The sequence below is a fragment of the Tamandua tetradactyla genome, chromosome 16 (genome assembly GCF_023851605.1).
Source record: "Tamandua tetradactyla isolate mTamTet1 chromosome 16, mTamTet1.pri, whole genome shotgun sequence".
NCBI classification, from domain to species: domain Eukaryota; kingdom Metazoa; phylum Chordata; class Mammalia; order Pilosa; family Myrmecophagidae; genus Tamandua; species Tamandua tetradactyla.
The window spans coordinates 44,512,548-44,525,119 of record NC_135342.1 but is presented as its reverse complement, the minus strand read 5'-3'; the positions used below and the strand labels follow the sequence as shown (position 1 = coordinate 44,525,119).

The following is a 12,572-nucleotide window of genomic DNA, read 5'->3' as shown; positions in this document are numbered from 1 at the left end:
CTTTTTTTTTAGAATTCATTTTTAATAGAGACAATATTGAAATTTCTAAGAAAGTCTTCAATAACCATGTGAGCTATTTATATATCCTACTATGGTAAGCAGTTTTTAAAAAGGTTTTCAATGCATTATTCTGCATCATCTCATTTATCATTAAAAGTAAATCCTGGGGATTATGACTTTTAAAAATTACATACACACAAAATAAAAGCCCACTACACATTACAAGATGGTTCGTCAAACTTACCAGCAATTCTACTCCAAAGAATATCCCCGACACTGTCCTTTCTGCTAATAAGGGTCCTCTGAAGCGCACAACTCCGGGAAATTTTTCTTCCCCAGGTCTTAGCTGTACTTTCACAGGGCAGCCCACAGCTATTTGGAGGCCTTTACTTAATCTGTTTCTGTTTTTAAACAGGCTGAACCTCTCCTCACAATTGGTAATTGCCAAAAGTAGCTCTGTATATTTTTCATTTATTTCTGCAACATCCTTTTCATCAACAAAGAGAACTGTGTTAGACTGCTCTAAAATTTTTAATCCAATCTGATTTTTCTTGCCTTTGGCAGAAGAAATTCTTGAATGTCCCAAAGAACGATCTTGGATACACTGTCCTATACTCCCCTTTGGTATTTTAACCGGCTTTTGTGTCTGCTTGTCTATAACACTGCATTCTTGAAGAAGCAAATAAAAATTCCGCTCTTCCCAGTAGGATGAAGTAACTTTTTCTTGGCTCCATAAGCCTGAATTCATTGTGATTTAACTTTAAAATGTTAACTTAAAAAAAAGGGAACTACTACTAAGTTTGTTGTAAAAGTGCAATAGATAAATTCACTGGCAGTCCCAGAGCATTCATTTAGCAATTTGGTGTCCATGCTGTAAAAAAGATAGCAAATCAAAATGCCTAGAGGACAAGCACAAAGAAATTTTAGGCTTCATTCTACATGACCTAAAATTTTAAGAACTCTCATTCAACTGGTAAAATCACATATGCAAATAAAATATTTTAAAAGGGTTAAAAGACGTATTATTTGTATCTATTATAATTTTGCATTATTTAAATAACATGCAGGAGATAAGCAGGAAAACCAATTGTAAAGTACCTTCAAAGACAATAAAATAATGTTTGTTTCAAGACAATGAAATTTATAAAATCAAGCTCTAGTAAAAATCTTACAGGATAACCTTAGATACGAATTCTGATATTTTAAACTTCAGAAGTAACATTTTTAGTGGCTTCTACCTAATTTAAAGAGTTAAGCTGCCGTATATTAGCAAAACACATACAAGTCTTATAAATCAGAAAAGGCTATATTTCTGTACGTGTTTAAGTAAAAAATTACTCGCCACACATATGGTATTAAATATCTTTTATCAATAAAATTATCACAAAATCACATTATGAAATGTTAACCACAATTCATTTAGCTCCATGCCATACTGTGAAATGGAATGCTTTCCTTCTGATTGTTTCATTTTCTTAATCGTGTACATATCATCCTTAGATAAGCATACTTTTAATCACATTAATCATAGCCTTCATTCAATTTCTTACAATCACAAGTATCAGATATTGTAAATCTGGATTTATTAAAGATATCAATTTTGTAACCATCAAAACTCAGACTAAGTAATGAGATATATTTGCAGTATCAAGTCAAGTATAAAATGTTTCAGACTAATGTTAACTATGTATGCTGGGAAGAAATACGCAATTGATTATTTTTCCTAATAATTCCTTTCTCAGCTTTAAATTTTCATCTAACGCTTTTTAAAACATAATAATCATACACAAAGAAGCCTCATTCTCTTCCCTAGTCAGACAGTTAAAACTACCCAATTAATTCTAATTGAAACTTATATAAATTATTTGTTGAAAACAACAGTTCCTATTGCCTGGTACAACAATGTGGCTATTTGGTTTCTAAAAATGGTATTGATTTCACCCTTCTTAGAGATAGAGGTGTCCATTTCCATCATTCTCGGTAACACCATAAATTGACAGCGCAAGCATATGTATCTACTCTAATCTTGGTATTAAAAAGTAAGTACTCCTAAAACTCCTAAAAGAATCAAATTTCAGGTTTAATCATTTAATGTAACAATTAAACAATCTGAAAAATCTATACACAAAGTAGCATTTCTTTTAGAAATCATTTTTAGATAAGAAGGTATTCCATATGATAAAGTTTGTAAAAGCCTGTCCCTCTACAAGCCACAATGAGGCATATGAATTACCCAGGACAGAATGATAATCTAGCACCCTTTCAAGCCAACACTATAAAAATATCTGTGCAATATTTAGTGAGGGCAAGGGCAGAGGCTAGTATAAACTGGTTCTCTTTCTCATCTTTTTCACCCTGCTTGTTTTATAATGTGTTTGTTTTAATTCCACTTGAGGGCACTGTCTACTTTAGCAGGAATGGGATCAGTTTATATTATATTTAAGACACCTGTGGAAGCCCCTATTTTGACACCACATAAGAATTCTTTTTCTGAACCTCTTTTAAGAGCTACCAGAGCAGTGAGCCAGCCTTTAATTGGCTTATTCTTTTTAAGTACCAAAATGAAGGATTTGTTATTTTTGACTAAAACGTTTTTTAAATGCCAACATTTTTCCACAAGGAAATGGCCTTATTACTTTTTTGATCACTGAATTACCATTATAAATGTAAATTATTATGTGTGACTCTCAATATGTAAGGTCACTTGTTACTCTGTGAAACGGCTTTCCATTGCGCCTTTCGAACTCTTGTATCTGCTTTCTATAGAGCTATAGTCTATAGCTTCCCTTGCACTCAGCCATTTTCTGTGGTTTCCAGCAGGATGCATTTGACTCCACTTGCAGTCTTGCTGCTTTCCAACAAGCTACTGCTTTGCAAGTCAGAGAATGAAATATCTTTGCTTGTTAAAAAAGCAAACAAAACAACAATAACAAAAGGAGGAATACATAAATCTAAAAGGGTCTTTTAGGAGTAAGGTGCATAAGCTTTATTGCACAAACATTATTTTGGTTGCTCGGGCTAAGCTGAGATGGTCAAAAGCAATTTCCAAAAAAGTGAGCTGTTGTTTTCATTCTCTTTTTTAAAATGTATTTAAATTTACTTGGCACAAAAAAAAAAAAAAGATATGGGGATTCTATTACTATTCTGAAAGGAAATTATATTTTTAAAAATCCTAAAAATTGTATCTTCAAATATTATAAGCAGGAACCTCTCTGAATCTTAATAATTATTATATGCAAACAACTGCTACTCCACTTGGTTCTCTAGTTTAACAGATTCATGTACAATTTCAAATAAAAACTATTACTCCTGATGAAATAACAGCTAGACACAACAGAATTACTAAATATAATGCATTAAGATACTATATTTTAGATAAATTTGAATTTTAAAGTGAGGTTTACTTTTGCAAATCCTTTGACAGATATACAGTAAATAAATTACTTGATACAATTACTTTGGTTTTAAAAAAGGTTGAGAGCACTTTAACAATGGTTAAAGTATCATAGTTTAAAGTGAGCCACAGAAGGAGTGCTGTTTTTCTCACTTGCATTAGCACAAGTGGGAGTGAGCTCAGACTCAACAGCAGGATGGATCATGTTAAACAATTTGAAGAGCCAAAGCAAAAGTTATTAAATATTTAAAAAGCATTATCCAAAAGTAAAAAGGATGTGGTCTTTCCTCTTTTAGAAAGAATACATCTGAAACTATCATATTAAAAATCGATTCTCTTCATTGCAAGTGATACAGAAAGTTGAATGGGGAATTATTTGGCTCAAATCTAGAAGTATACAAGACAACAAATTTAATATATCATAAATACTCCCAAAATACTGGTATTACAGAAGAAATATACTAATATAGGGACTTTGATCCCATCATACAAATGAATATAATGCCAACATTCTTTCACTGGGATACGTACAACAGTTAAATTAAGTTTTAAGAAACCCAAACAATAAAAACTGACTCAAGACTTTATAAAGGAAAAGATTTAAACCACATTATAACTGAGTCCTTTTATTTATTTATTTTAGACCTGTATACTTGTAACTTACTAAATTCCCTGTACAAAAGCCAATCCATTTCTGGTATATTGCATTCCAGCAGCTTTAACAAACCAAAACAATGCATCACAGATAATAAATTTCTCTCTGAGGAAGGCTTTAATTGCATCCCTAAATTCATAAAGGACTTATAATGATTCCATCTTCACTCAGCTTCTGCCTTGATGTAAAGGTCACAAGAGCAGGGCAAGGAAGAAGCAGCACATCCAAATTCCAAAAACAGGTGGGGCCGGTGGGAGGGGGTATGAAAGGATTACTTTTCAGTTGTATTTTCTTATTCCTTTTTCAGGTCAAATCATTTAAAAATTGTCTCTAATATTATACTTCACTTTGAGTGCAAGAATTTCATAAATGACTCATCTAAATACTACATTACTTCAATTTCAGGCAGGAAAATTGAGTGATTATGAATATTCTGATAATTACTATAAGTATTGAATGAACATTACCAAAGAGTCAGAATATAACAATACATTTAACCGTAAAACCTAACTGAACAGGTCTTTCCATTGACAACACTCAAGATGATTTGATAATATACCTAGTTATCTGAACTCTGGAGGTCTGAATTCTGAGTACAAAGGAATTTAACTGTATTGTGATAAAAATAATTAAACCAAGATACGAGTTGGAAAGTATAAATATTTATCAGTTTCCAATCAATGCAATGGAAAGAAGATGGTAAAGAAATAAGTTTTATATCAAAATATTAAAGATCAGCATTACCAAGTTTTAAAAGACAACAGTTACTACAAATGAACAGCATCAGCTACAGATGCAACTAACTTATCTAGAAGGTAAGATGTCATTTTGATTCTCAAGTTAGCAGGTTATACTGTTCAAAAGAACCTCACAAGAGAAAACAAAGATCTAATTCAAGAACTTTTCGCATCCCCTGACAGTCTAAAAACTACAGGAAGCTATTTATATCAGGAAAAAAATTAAAATACTGCCTCAAATTATAAATGGCAAAGTGGTATAGAAGTTAATGGGAATACCAAAGAAAGAAGATATATGGTCCTTTTTCCAATCTTTTCCAGATAGCTGGAAAGATTACCACTTTAAGAAAACATCCCTTGCTCAAGGAACTGTTATATTTCTAAGCAGCTAAAGAATATGAATATAGAGATTCTTTGACAAGAAAAGAAAGGAAGGCGGTTTTAATTTCCTCACAGATTAACTTGTGACACAAGTACATACATATACAGTTTAAGTATTCTGCACATGAAAACAATTGGAATTTATGATGTAAAAAAAAACTTTGGCTCCTGCATCTGCATACTCATGTCAGAAGGAAAATGAATAATGCTGTCCAACAGGGTTAAGCCTCATCACCATCCTCTCACACTGCGAGTTCTCCGAGTCTTTCATTCTTATATTTTCTGGTGCCCACATCACTGCCTAAAGTGCAGCAGTCATTAAATACAAGGGAAATGAATGAATGACTTGGTTAATTCAAGTGATACCATTGAAAGCCAAAATTGCATTTCCACAGCCTAATTATGTGACGAAAAGCTTCTTCTGGGTTACAAAAAAGAAAGGGGGAAAAAAACGCTCAGAAGTTGGAAGCGTTGCTTTAAAACTTCACTAATTCTCTGGATAAATGAAGCCATGGCTGATTTTTATACCACTTTATTGTTATAATATATGAACAAATAAGGAAAATTTCAAACTTATGTAACCAGTTGTTTTGAGGTTCATTTGAAATTGGCTTCCTAGATCCTCACACCATTTAGGACTATTAATTCTATATAATCAATGTAAAAATTCAAAATTTAAGAACATAGTGCTAAAATAAGAAAAAATACTAACAGTCTGATAAATGGAATAATTACTTCTTTCTCTTCTTAGGCTAAAAACGTACTTAAATCAAACAAAATCACAGTTTAGACATGACAAACCATACAAATCACTGCTGCTTAATATCTGCTGTTGTTTTAAATAACAAGCACCTTAGCCTTATCAGCTCCTCACAAAAATTACCACCCAAAGGAGGCTTCTTTACTTTGCAGCAGAACATTAGAGAATGTTCTGGATGTTATCAACATTCACAGTACATGAACTTCAGTAAGAATTTCCAGCAATTCATTTTCTCCTAATATTATTCCAATCCAAATCCACTTACTACTACTCAGTGAGGAACAACACGCCAAATTCTTAACTTGGGGTCTGACCGGGTGCAGAAAACCAATACTTGAATGAACCCCCTCTTCTCAAGTCGTAGATTTTTCTCTGAAGCCAATGACTGGAAAATGAACAATCGTATTTAGCTCCCTAATCAGCGCGACTTGAAAAAGCAATTTAGGGAATCCTCCTTAGCTGAGCTAATGATACACGGTTGCAAGGAAGGCTGGGGAGAGGAAGGGCGCAGGGATAAATGGGGGGGGCGGCGGAATGGAAACGCCAGAGGCTTGCTGGCTGAAAAACCACAACCATCCTAAAACGTGCAAATGCCACCGGGTGGAACAAAAAATGTCAAGTACGTGAATAACCGGGCGGCCGACCAGGCTGACCCAAAGTCAAGAGTACCAGCTTCTTTCCATACTTCACGAATTTCCCTAACAAACCGTTCATATAATAAAGAAAACCAAAAAGAAAAGAATACCTTGTCTCAACAGAGCGGACCTTTCAACTAAAGAACTCCGGGCTGCTGCGCAAAATCATCCTCACCCTGGAAAGAGGGAAACTGAAAGAAAAACCAGAACACGCCATTAACGAGGCCAGAGCCCCGACTGCTCTTCCTGGACCGGCGCCACAAGCACCCCAAAAGCGATGGGTCGATTCGTCCCACCGCAGGGGCTTGAGATATTACAGCCGAAGACACCCGACGCCAACTGGGGTGGACCGGAGCCGGCCAGAGGCCCGTGCCTCAGTTTCCCCGTCGGTAAATGGGGCCGAAGGGGGAAACTGAGTCCTGCGCGGCTCCCACCTCAAGTGCTGTCTTCTCCAGAGCTCCCGGCGGCGGCGACCTAGCTCCCACGACCCGGGGGCCCTCCCGGGAAGTCCGGCGGGTGGGGAAGCCCCTGGGGTGGGGAAACCCGGGCTGACGTCAGCGGGCTCAGCACCCCGGGGGCCCGGCCGGTTCCGGGCTGGGGCAACTAACCGGCCGGCGCCGAGGGCCCGACGGCCGCAGCCGCGATCCGAGACGCATAAGGCCGGGAGGAGGCGCCCGAGGGGATCCGGCCGCCACTGCTGGCCGGCTCCGCTGCTTGTTCACTCGCTTGCTCACCTCGGGCTGAGGCGCGTCGCCTTCCCCCGCCTCCCCAGCCCTTGTCCCGGGCCGGCCCAGGCGCCCCACACCCACCTTCCCAGTATTTACCTACGACGAGCGGCCCTAGCGCAGCCGAACCTGCTACCTGGGCCCGCCCCCACGTGCCCCGCCTCCGAACCGCCCTAGGTGGGGAGGGAGGCAGCGGGGGCGATGGAGCAACCGCCGCGCTTACCAATCGCAGCCCGAGCTGTGTCCCTGCGCACGCCGTGATTGGGCCGCCTGGTGACAGACCTTCCTCCAATGGCTGCCGACCCGGTGCGGGCCGAAGGGACTTTCCGCTCGGTCAAGCTCGGTGGAGCCAAAGGAAAGCGAAGGAGAGGGGAGGAGTTCAGAGCTATGGGGCGGGACCTCTTGGTGATTGGACAAAAGACTGCGGGTGCCGCTCCACCATTGGCTGACACCGGAGTCCGGGCGGGGCGCTGTACTCCTCTGCGCTCCACCTCCCGTATGCGGGCCTGGGCTTTTAACTTAATTGTCAAAATTCGGGTAGACTCCGAGGTTTGGGTCTGAGGTAGGAAGAGTCCAGACGGGAGTTGGGAATAGGATTCCTGGATTCTATGAAAAAGCAAAACTTTAGAATCAAACCCAAATTTTGATCCTTTGCAGTTTCAATTAGCCGTGCGACATAGGGCAAAACAACAATGCTGAGCCTCGATTTCTTCTGTAAAATGGAGATAATACTATCATCGGTTTTATAGGATTGTCATGAAATACCGCATGTAAATTTCCTGACACGCAGTAGGAACTCAATAAATGTTAATTCTCTCCCTCTCCTTCAGATTCGGCCTAAGACCCCTGCTCTCTCTGAATCTCTGTTGCCACCTACCCTGGGGACAGGGGGTGGGGGGAATTCTCTCTAGGGTGGTAAAGAAGGGACATCCAAACACTGTCCCGTGTCTGGCCATGAGCCAGGACTTTCGGGTGTAGTGAAGGATCTTTCGGTTAGAAGGGGAGTTTCTGATTCCCAAAAGTGCTCAAAATATTTAAGGAAGTGCTTTTTATAATCAGTCCCAGAGCCGAGTAGCGTGCCTTGCTTACTGGATACTCCAGTTAATTAATTCTTCTCCTCTGACACTTTAAGTACCAATTATGGGAGGAGATGATTAATGCTGAGGGAGGTGGAGGGGTGTGTGTGTGTGTGTATTTAATCATGACACAAATTTCCCCAGTGGAAAGTGACATATTTCTGAAAGTCTGGAGCATTTAAACCGATGAGTACATAAAATATCACATGAGTGGTTACTAATAGCGATAGTAACAGATTCTTCAATAAAGCAGGTAACACAGAGGTTACAATCTGGATGCCTGGAAGTGAAGCTCACCCTGAAAACTGTTTTGTTTGATTCACCCAATTAAGAGAAGGAGGGAGAGGTGGAAGTAGACTAGAAGAGAGATTTTGGCACTCTTGAGGTTAACACTGGAGGAAGGCAGAGGAGGGAAACAGAAGTGGCAGAGGGAAAAGCTGGGCTGTGACACAGTCTCCACCAGGTTTCTAAAGTTTACGTTCACGTTCTCCAGTTTGCCACACTCCCTACTATTCCTTATTTCCTCCTGGCCCACTTTTCTCCTTTACATGATCTGATGGTCCCTGAACATTTGATTTTGCTACCTTGTACTGGAACATCTTCATATCCGAAATTTCTGATAGCAGTTGGAGCTGCTGAGCCCTCTGCTTCAGTAGGGCTTCTTCCCCCCCAGCAGTGGTTAGATAACCATGCTCATTTCAGCTGTCACACATTCACTGAATCAGAGAGTGTCAGGGCCTGACTTCCTCCACGAGAACTTCATCCAAGACAGGCCTGACAAACAGGACGTATCTCAATTTCAGCTCCTATCATTTGGTTATGGCTGCCTAGAACACTATGTTGAAAACAATTCTGAAAGTGTGTTCAGACTCAGGGACGAGAAATGCTTGCCAGGGGATGAGATGGGGGAATGGTATCATGGCACTATTATTTGCAGCCCTTGATAAACCAGCCTCTCATTTTACAGATGGAAGATTAAGGTCCAGGAAGGGAAAATAACTTGTTCCCAGTCCCCTGGAAGATGAGCTGAGTCCCTGATTCTCCTGTTTCCAAGCCAAGGCCCTTTCCATCTCTGTTTAAGCAGATTCTCCAACTGAAAATACCCATGCTCTCTTCCTTTCAAATTCTCCCTCCTTTAAGAGCCAACCAAAAATAAATAAATAACAATTTTTTTAAAAGACCCAACTAAAGTCCAGCCTCTTTGAGGAGTCTTTGCAGACAGTCAAACCCCCCATGGGTCACCTCTGTCCACCTACCGTCCCTTAACCTTTTCTACTCAGCCTGGCCCTAAGTTCACATCACCCATGGTTAAGTTACTGAGCAGATGGTAAAACCCCTGTTGTTGTAAGCAGATTGTAAACAAGTAATTGCCCTGAGAACACATAAAAGCTCTTTGGGCACTCAGGGAAGCCTTTTGGAGGAAGTCACTTTTAAGGGGGGGAAGGGTGGTAAAGACGACCAGCATTGACCGTGAGGACGAATTCACCAGGCAGAGGAAATAGGAAAGAGTGTGACATGTTGAAGGAACTGAAAGAGGCAGAACCCAGAAAGGGCAGGCATTTAGAAGGGCCTGTGAGCTAGGGCTGTGAAACTTTTGTAGGGTTTTAAGCATGGTAGTTAATGGTGATTCTAAATGCTCTTGCATAGCTACCTTATTGTACACAACAGGAGCCCAAGGGAAAGCTACTGAATCCAATTGGTTCTCTCTCCCAGGAGGTAGTTAATTCCTAGGAGGCTGGCATGGAGTAATAAAGTAACACATAGTTATTCAAGACCCAACAAAATGTTCTCAGTAGACTAGTCAGGATTATTGATTAGGCCCCACCCCAAGCTTCCTAAATGGCTTCCACCTCCCACTTTGACCTCACCAAATGCACACTTCTGCAAAGACAGAAGTGAACTCTGAATATTTTTGCTACCACCACCACTTCTGCCTTCCCCATCTCAGTAAATGGCAACTTCAGTTGTTTATCCAGCCTTCCACGATTCCTGCCGTTTTCCCATTTAGCTCTAAAGCTTTCCCACGAATCCTGTGAGCCCCCTAACACCATACTTAGGAAAGCTGCTTGCTGAACTGTTTGCCCAAGTGAGGAGTCAACTGGGTTTGTGTTAGCCACTGAAATTTGAGGGTTTGCTATAGCAGCTAACATTACCCAAATATGCTGCCCTAATTCTAATTAGGTAATAAAGCAGCCAGTGGACATGAACCTTATAAATGCCCATATAGTGTAGCAGTTAAGATATGGCTTGAGCATCAGACATGGGATCTCAATTCTGTTACTTCCTAACTATGCGCCAGTCATTCATCTTCCCTGACCCTCAGTCTCTTCATCTTTAATGGAGATATTTCCTATTTTTGCACAGTACAAGGTACTTGGCTTGGAGCCTGACAATTAGGAAAAGCAACTGAGCAGATACTAGGTGCTGAGTAAATGCTGCTAAATGAAAAATAACTGTTTACCCCCATCTTGTGAGTAGAGACATTGAGCTTCGCTCAAAGACACGGTGCTCCCTTGCCACATGGATTATTAAGTGTGTATTAAGTACATTGCAGAATGTACATAATGAGGGTTTACTGAAAGGATGTTAGGAAATTGCAGAATCACAGAAATAATGGAGCTACCAGAGATCTTAATGGGATGACCAAATGGTGACTTTTTCAGGGCACCGCCATCAGGTGCAAGGGTGACATGCCCAGGAGAGAGCTTCTGAATGGCCAAGCTTGGGTCACATGTCCACTCCTTGGCCAGGGGAAGAAGGAGCACCTTGATTTACAGCCCCAAGGCACCACCCATACAATAAGAGATCCCCAAAAGAAATCAGAGTGCTGTTAAGAGATGAAAGAGAATGGGATAATGGAAGCACAAACCCAAGATATTAGAACAGGTTGAGTTTCCCAGGAAGCAGGGTCCAAGACAGAGATGGTATACAAGAAATTGACTGGCAGGCACTCTTTTTTTTTGTTGTTTCACAATCACACAGCATTGTGAAAGCTATATCATTATACAATCATCTTCAAGAAACATGGCTACTGGAACACAGCTCTACATTGTCAGACTATTCCCTCCAGCCTCTCCACTACATCTTGACTAACAAGGTGATATCTACTTAATGCATAAGAATAACCTCCAGGATAACCTCTGAATTCTGTTTGGAGTCTCTCAGCCATTGACACTTTGTCTCATTTCACTCTTCCTCCTTTTGGTCAAGAAGGTATTCTTTTTTTTTTTTTTTTTTTTTTTTTTAAAGGGAAACATTTTCTTATTTTATTATATTTTGTTTGTTTGTTTGTTTTTTACATGGGCTGGGGCCGGGAATCGAACCGGGGTCCTCCGGCATGGCAGGCAAGCACTCTTGCCCACTGAGCCACCGCGGCCCGCCCAAGAAGGTATTCTTAATCCCTTGATGCTGAGTCTCAGCTCATTCTAGGATTGCTGTTCCACGTTGCCAGGAAGGTCCATACTCCTGGGAGTTATGTCCCACGTAGACAGGGGGAGGGTGGTGAGTTTGCTTGTTGTGTTGGCTGGAGAGAGAGAGGCCACATCTGAGCAACAAAAGAGGCTCTCTTGGGGGTGATTCTTAGGCCTAATTTTAAGTAGGCTTAAGTTCCATATGAGCAAACCCCAAGACTGGGGGCTCAGCCTATAGCTTTGGTTGTCCACACTGCTTGTGAGAATATTGGCGGGCACTCTTGAGGTTAACACTGGAGGAAGGCAGAGGAGAGAAACAGGAGTGGCAGAGGGAGAGGCTGTGACACAGTCTCCACCAGGCTTCAGCTGACCCCGGGGGGAGCTCTGAAGCTCAAATGGCCTTCGGAGTTGTCCCGAGTTGGAGTGAGGAGGTGGAGCTTTTGTACTCCATATGACTGGAGTGGAGTTGCCCCTGGAAGGGGGGATGGACCTTGCATGATGCAACTCTCTCCAACTGAGCCAGTCTCCTTAGAGAGCTGGCAGCTGAGGACTGTCACCCAGGAGCACTCCTAGTGGGTGGGGGAATAAGACCTTCCACCTTGAGGGGGGATATGGGTGATTTGTCACAGCACCCACTACAGAGGTCCTCTGCAGACATTATCCAGAGTCTCTGAGCTGTGGGCAGGAGGCTGAGCATAGCCAGATAGGACAGAAACTCAGGTTAAATTAAATGAATGTATTTGAGTTAAATAAGTTAATACCTGTAAAGTGCCTGGAACAGTGTCTGGCGCTTAGTGAG

At 40.8% G+C, this 12,572-nt stretch overlaps 1 protein-coding gene across 22 annotated transcripts in view; it reads right to left on the bottom strand.

Moving 5' to 3' along the window:
* Nucleotides 1-7,534, bottom strand: part of CYLD (CYLD lysine 63 deubiquitinase) — a 56,239-nt gene extending 48,705 nt beyond the window's left edge. For 2 of the 22 annotated variants that reach the window (XM_077132406.1, XM_077132415.1), the window contains exons 1-3: nucleotides 7,297-7,385; nucleotides 6,673-6,753; nucleotides 245-899 (exon numbers count right to left, since the gene is read on the bottom strand). In XM_077132406.1, the coding sequence (XP_076988521.1) occupies nucleotides 245-748 (504 nt within the window). In that variant the 5' untranslated portion in view covers nucleotides 749-899; nucleotides 6,673-6,753; nucleotides 7,297-7,385. The other 20 variants (XM_077132417.1, XM_077132423.1, XM_077132416.1 and 17 more) reach the window with 17 other exon arrangements.
* Nucleotides 7,535-12,572: the final 5,038 nt, after the last annotated feature.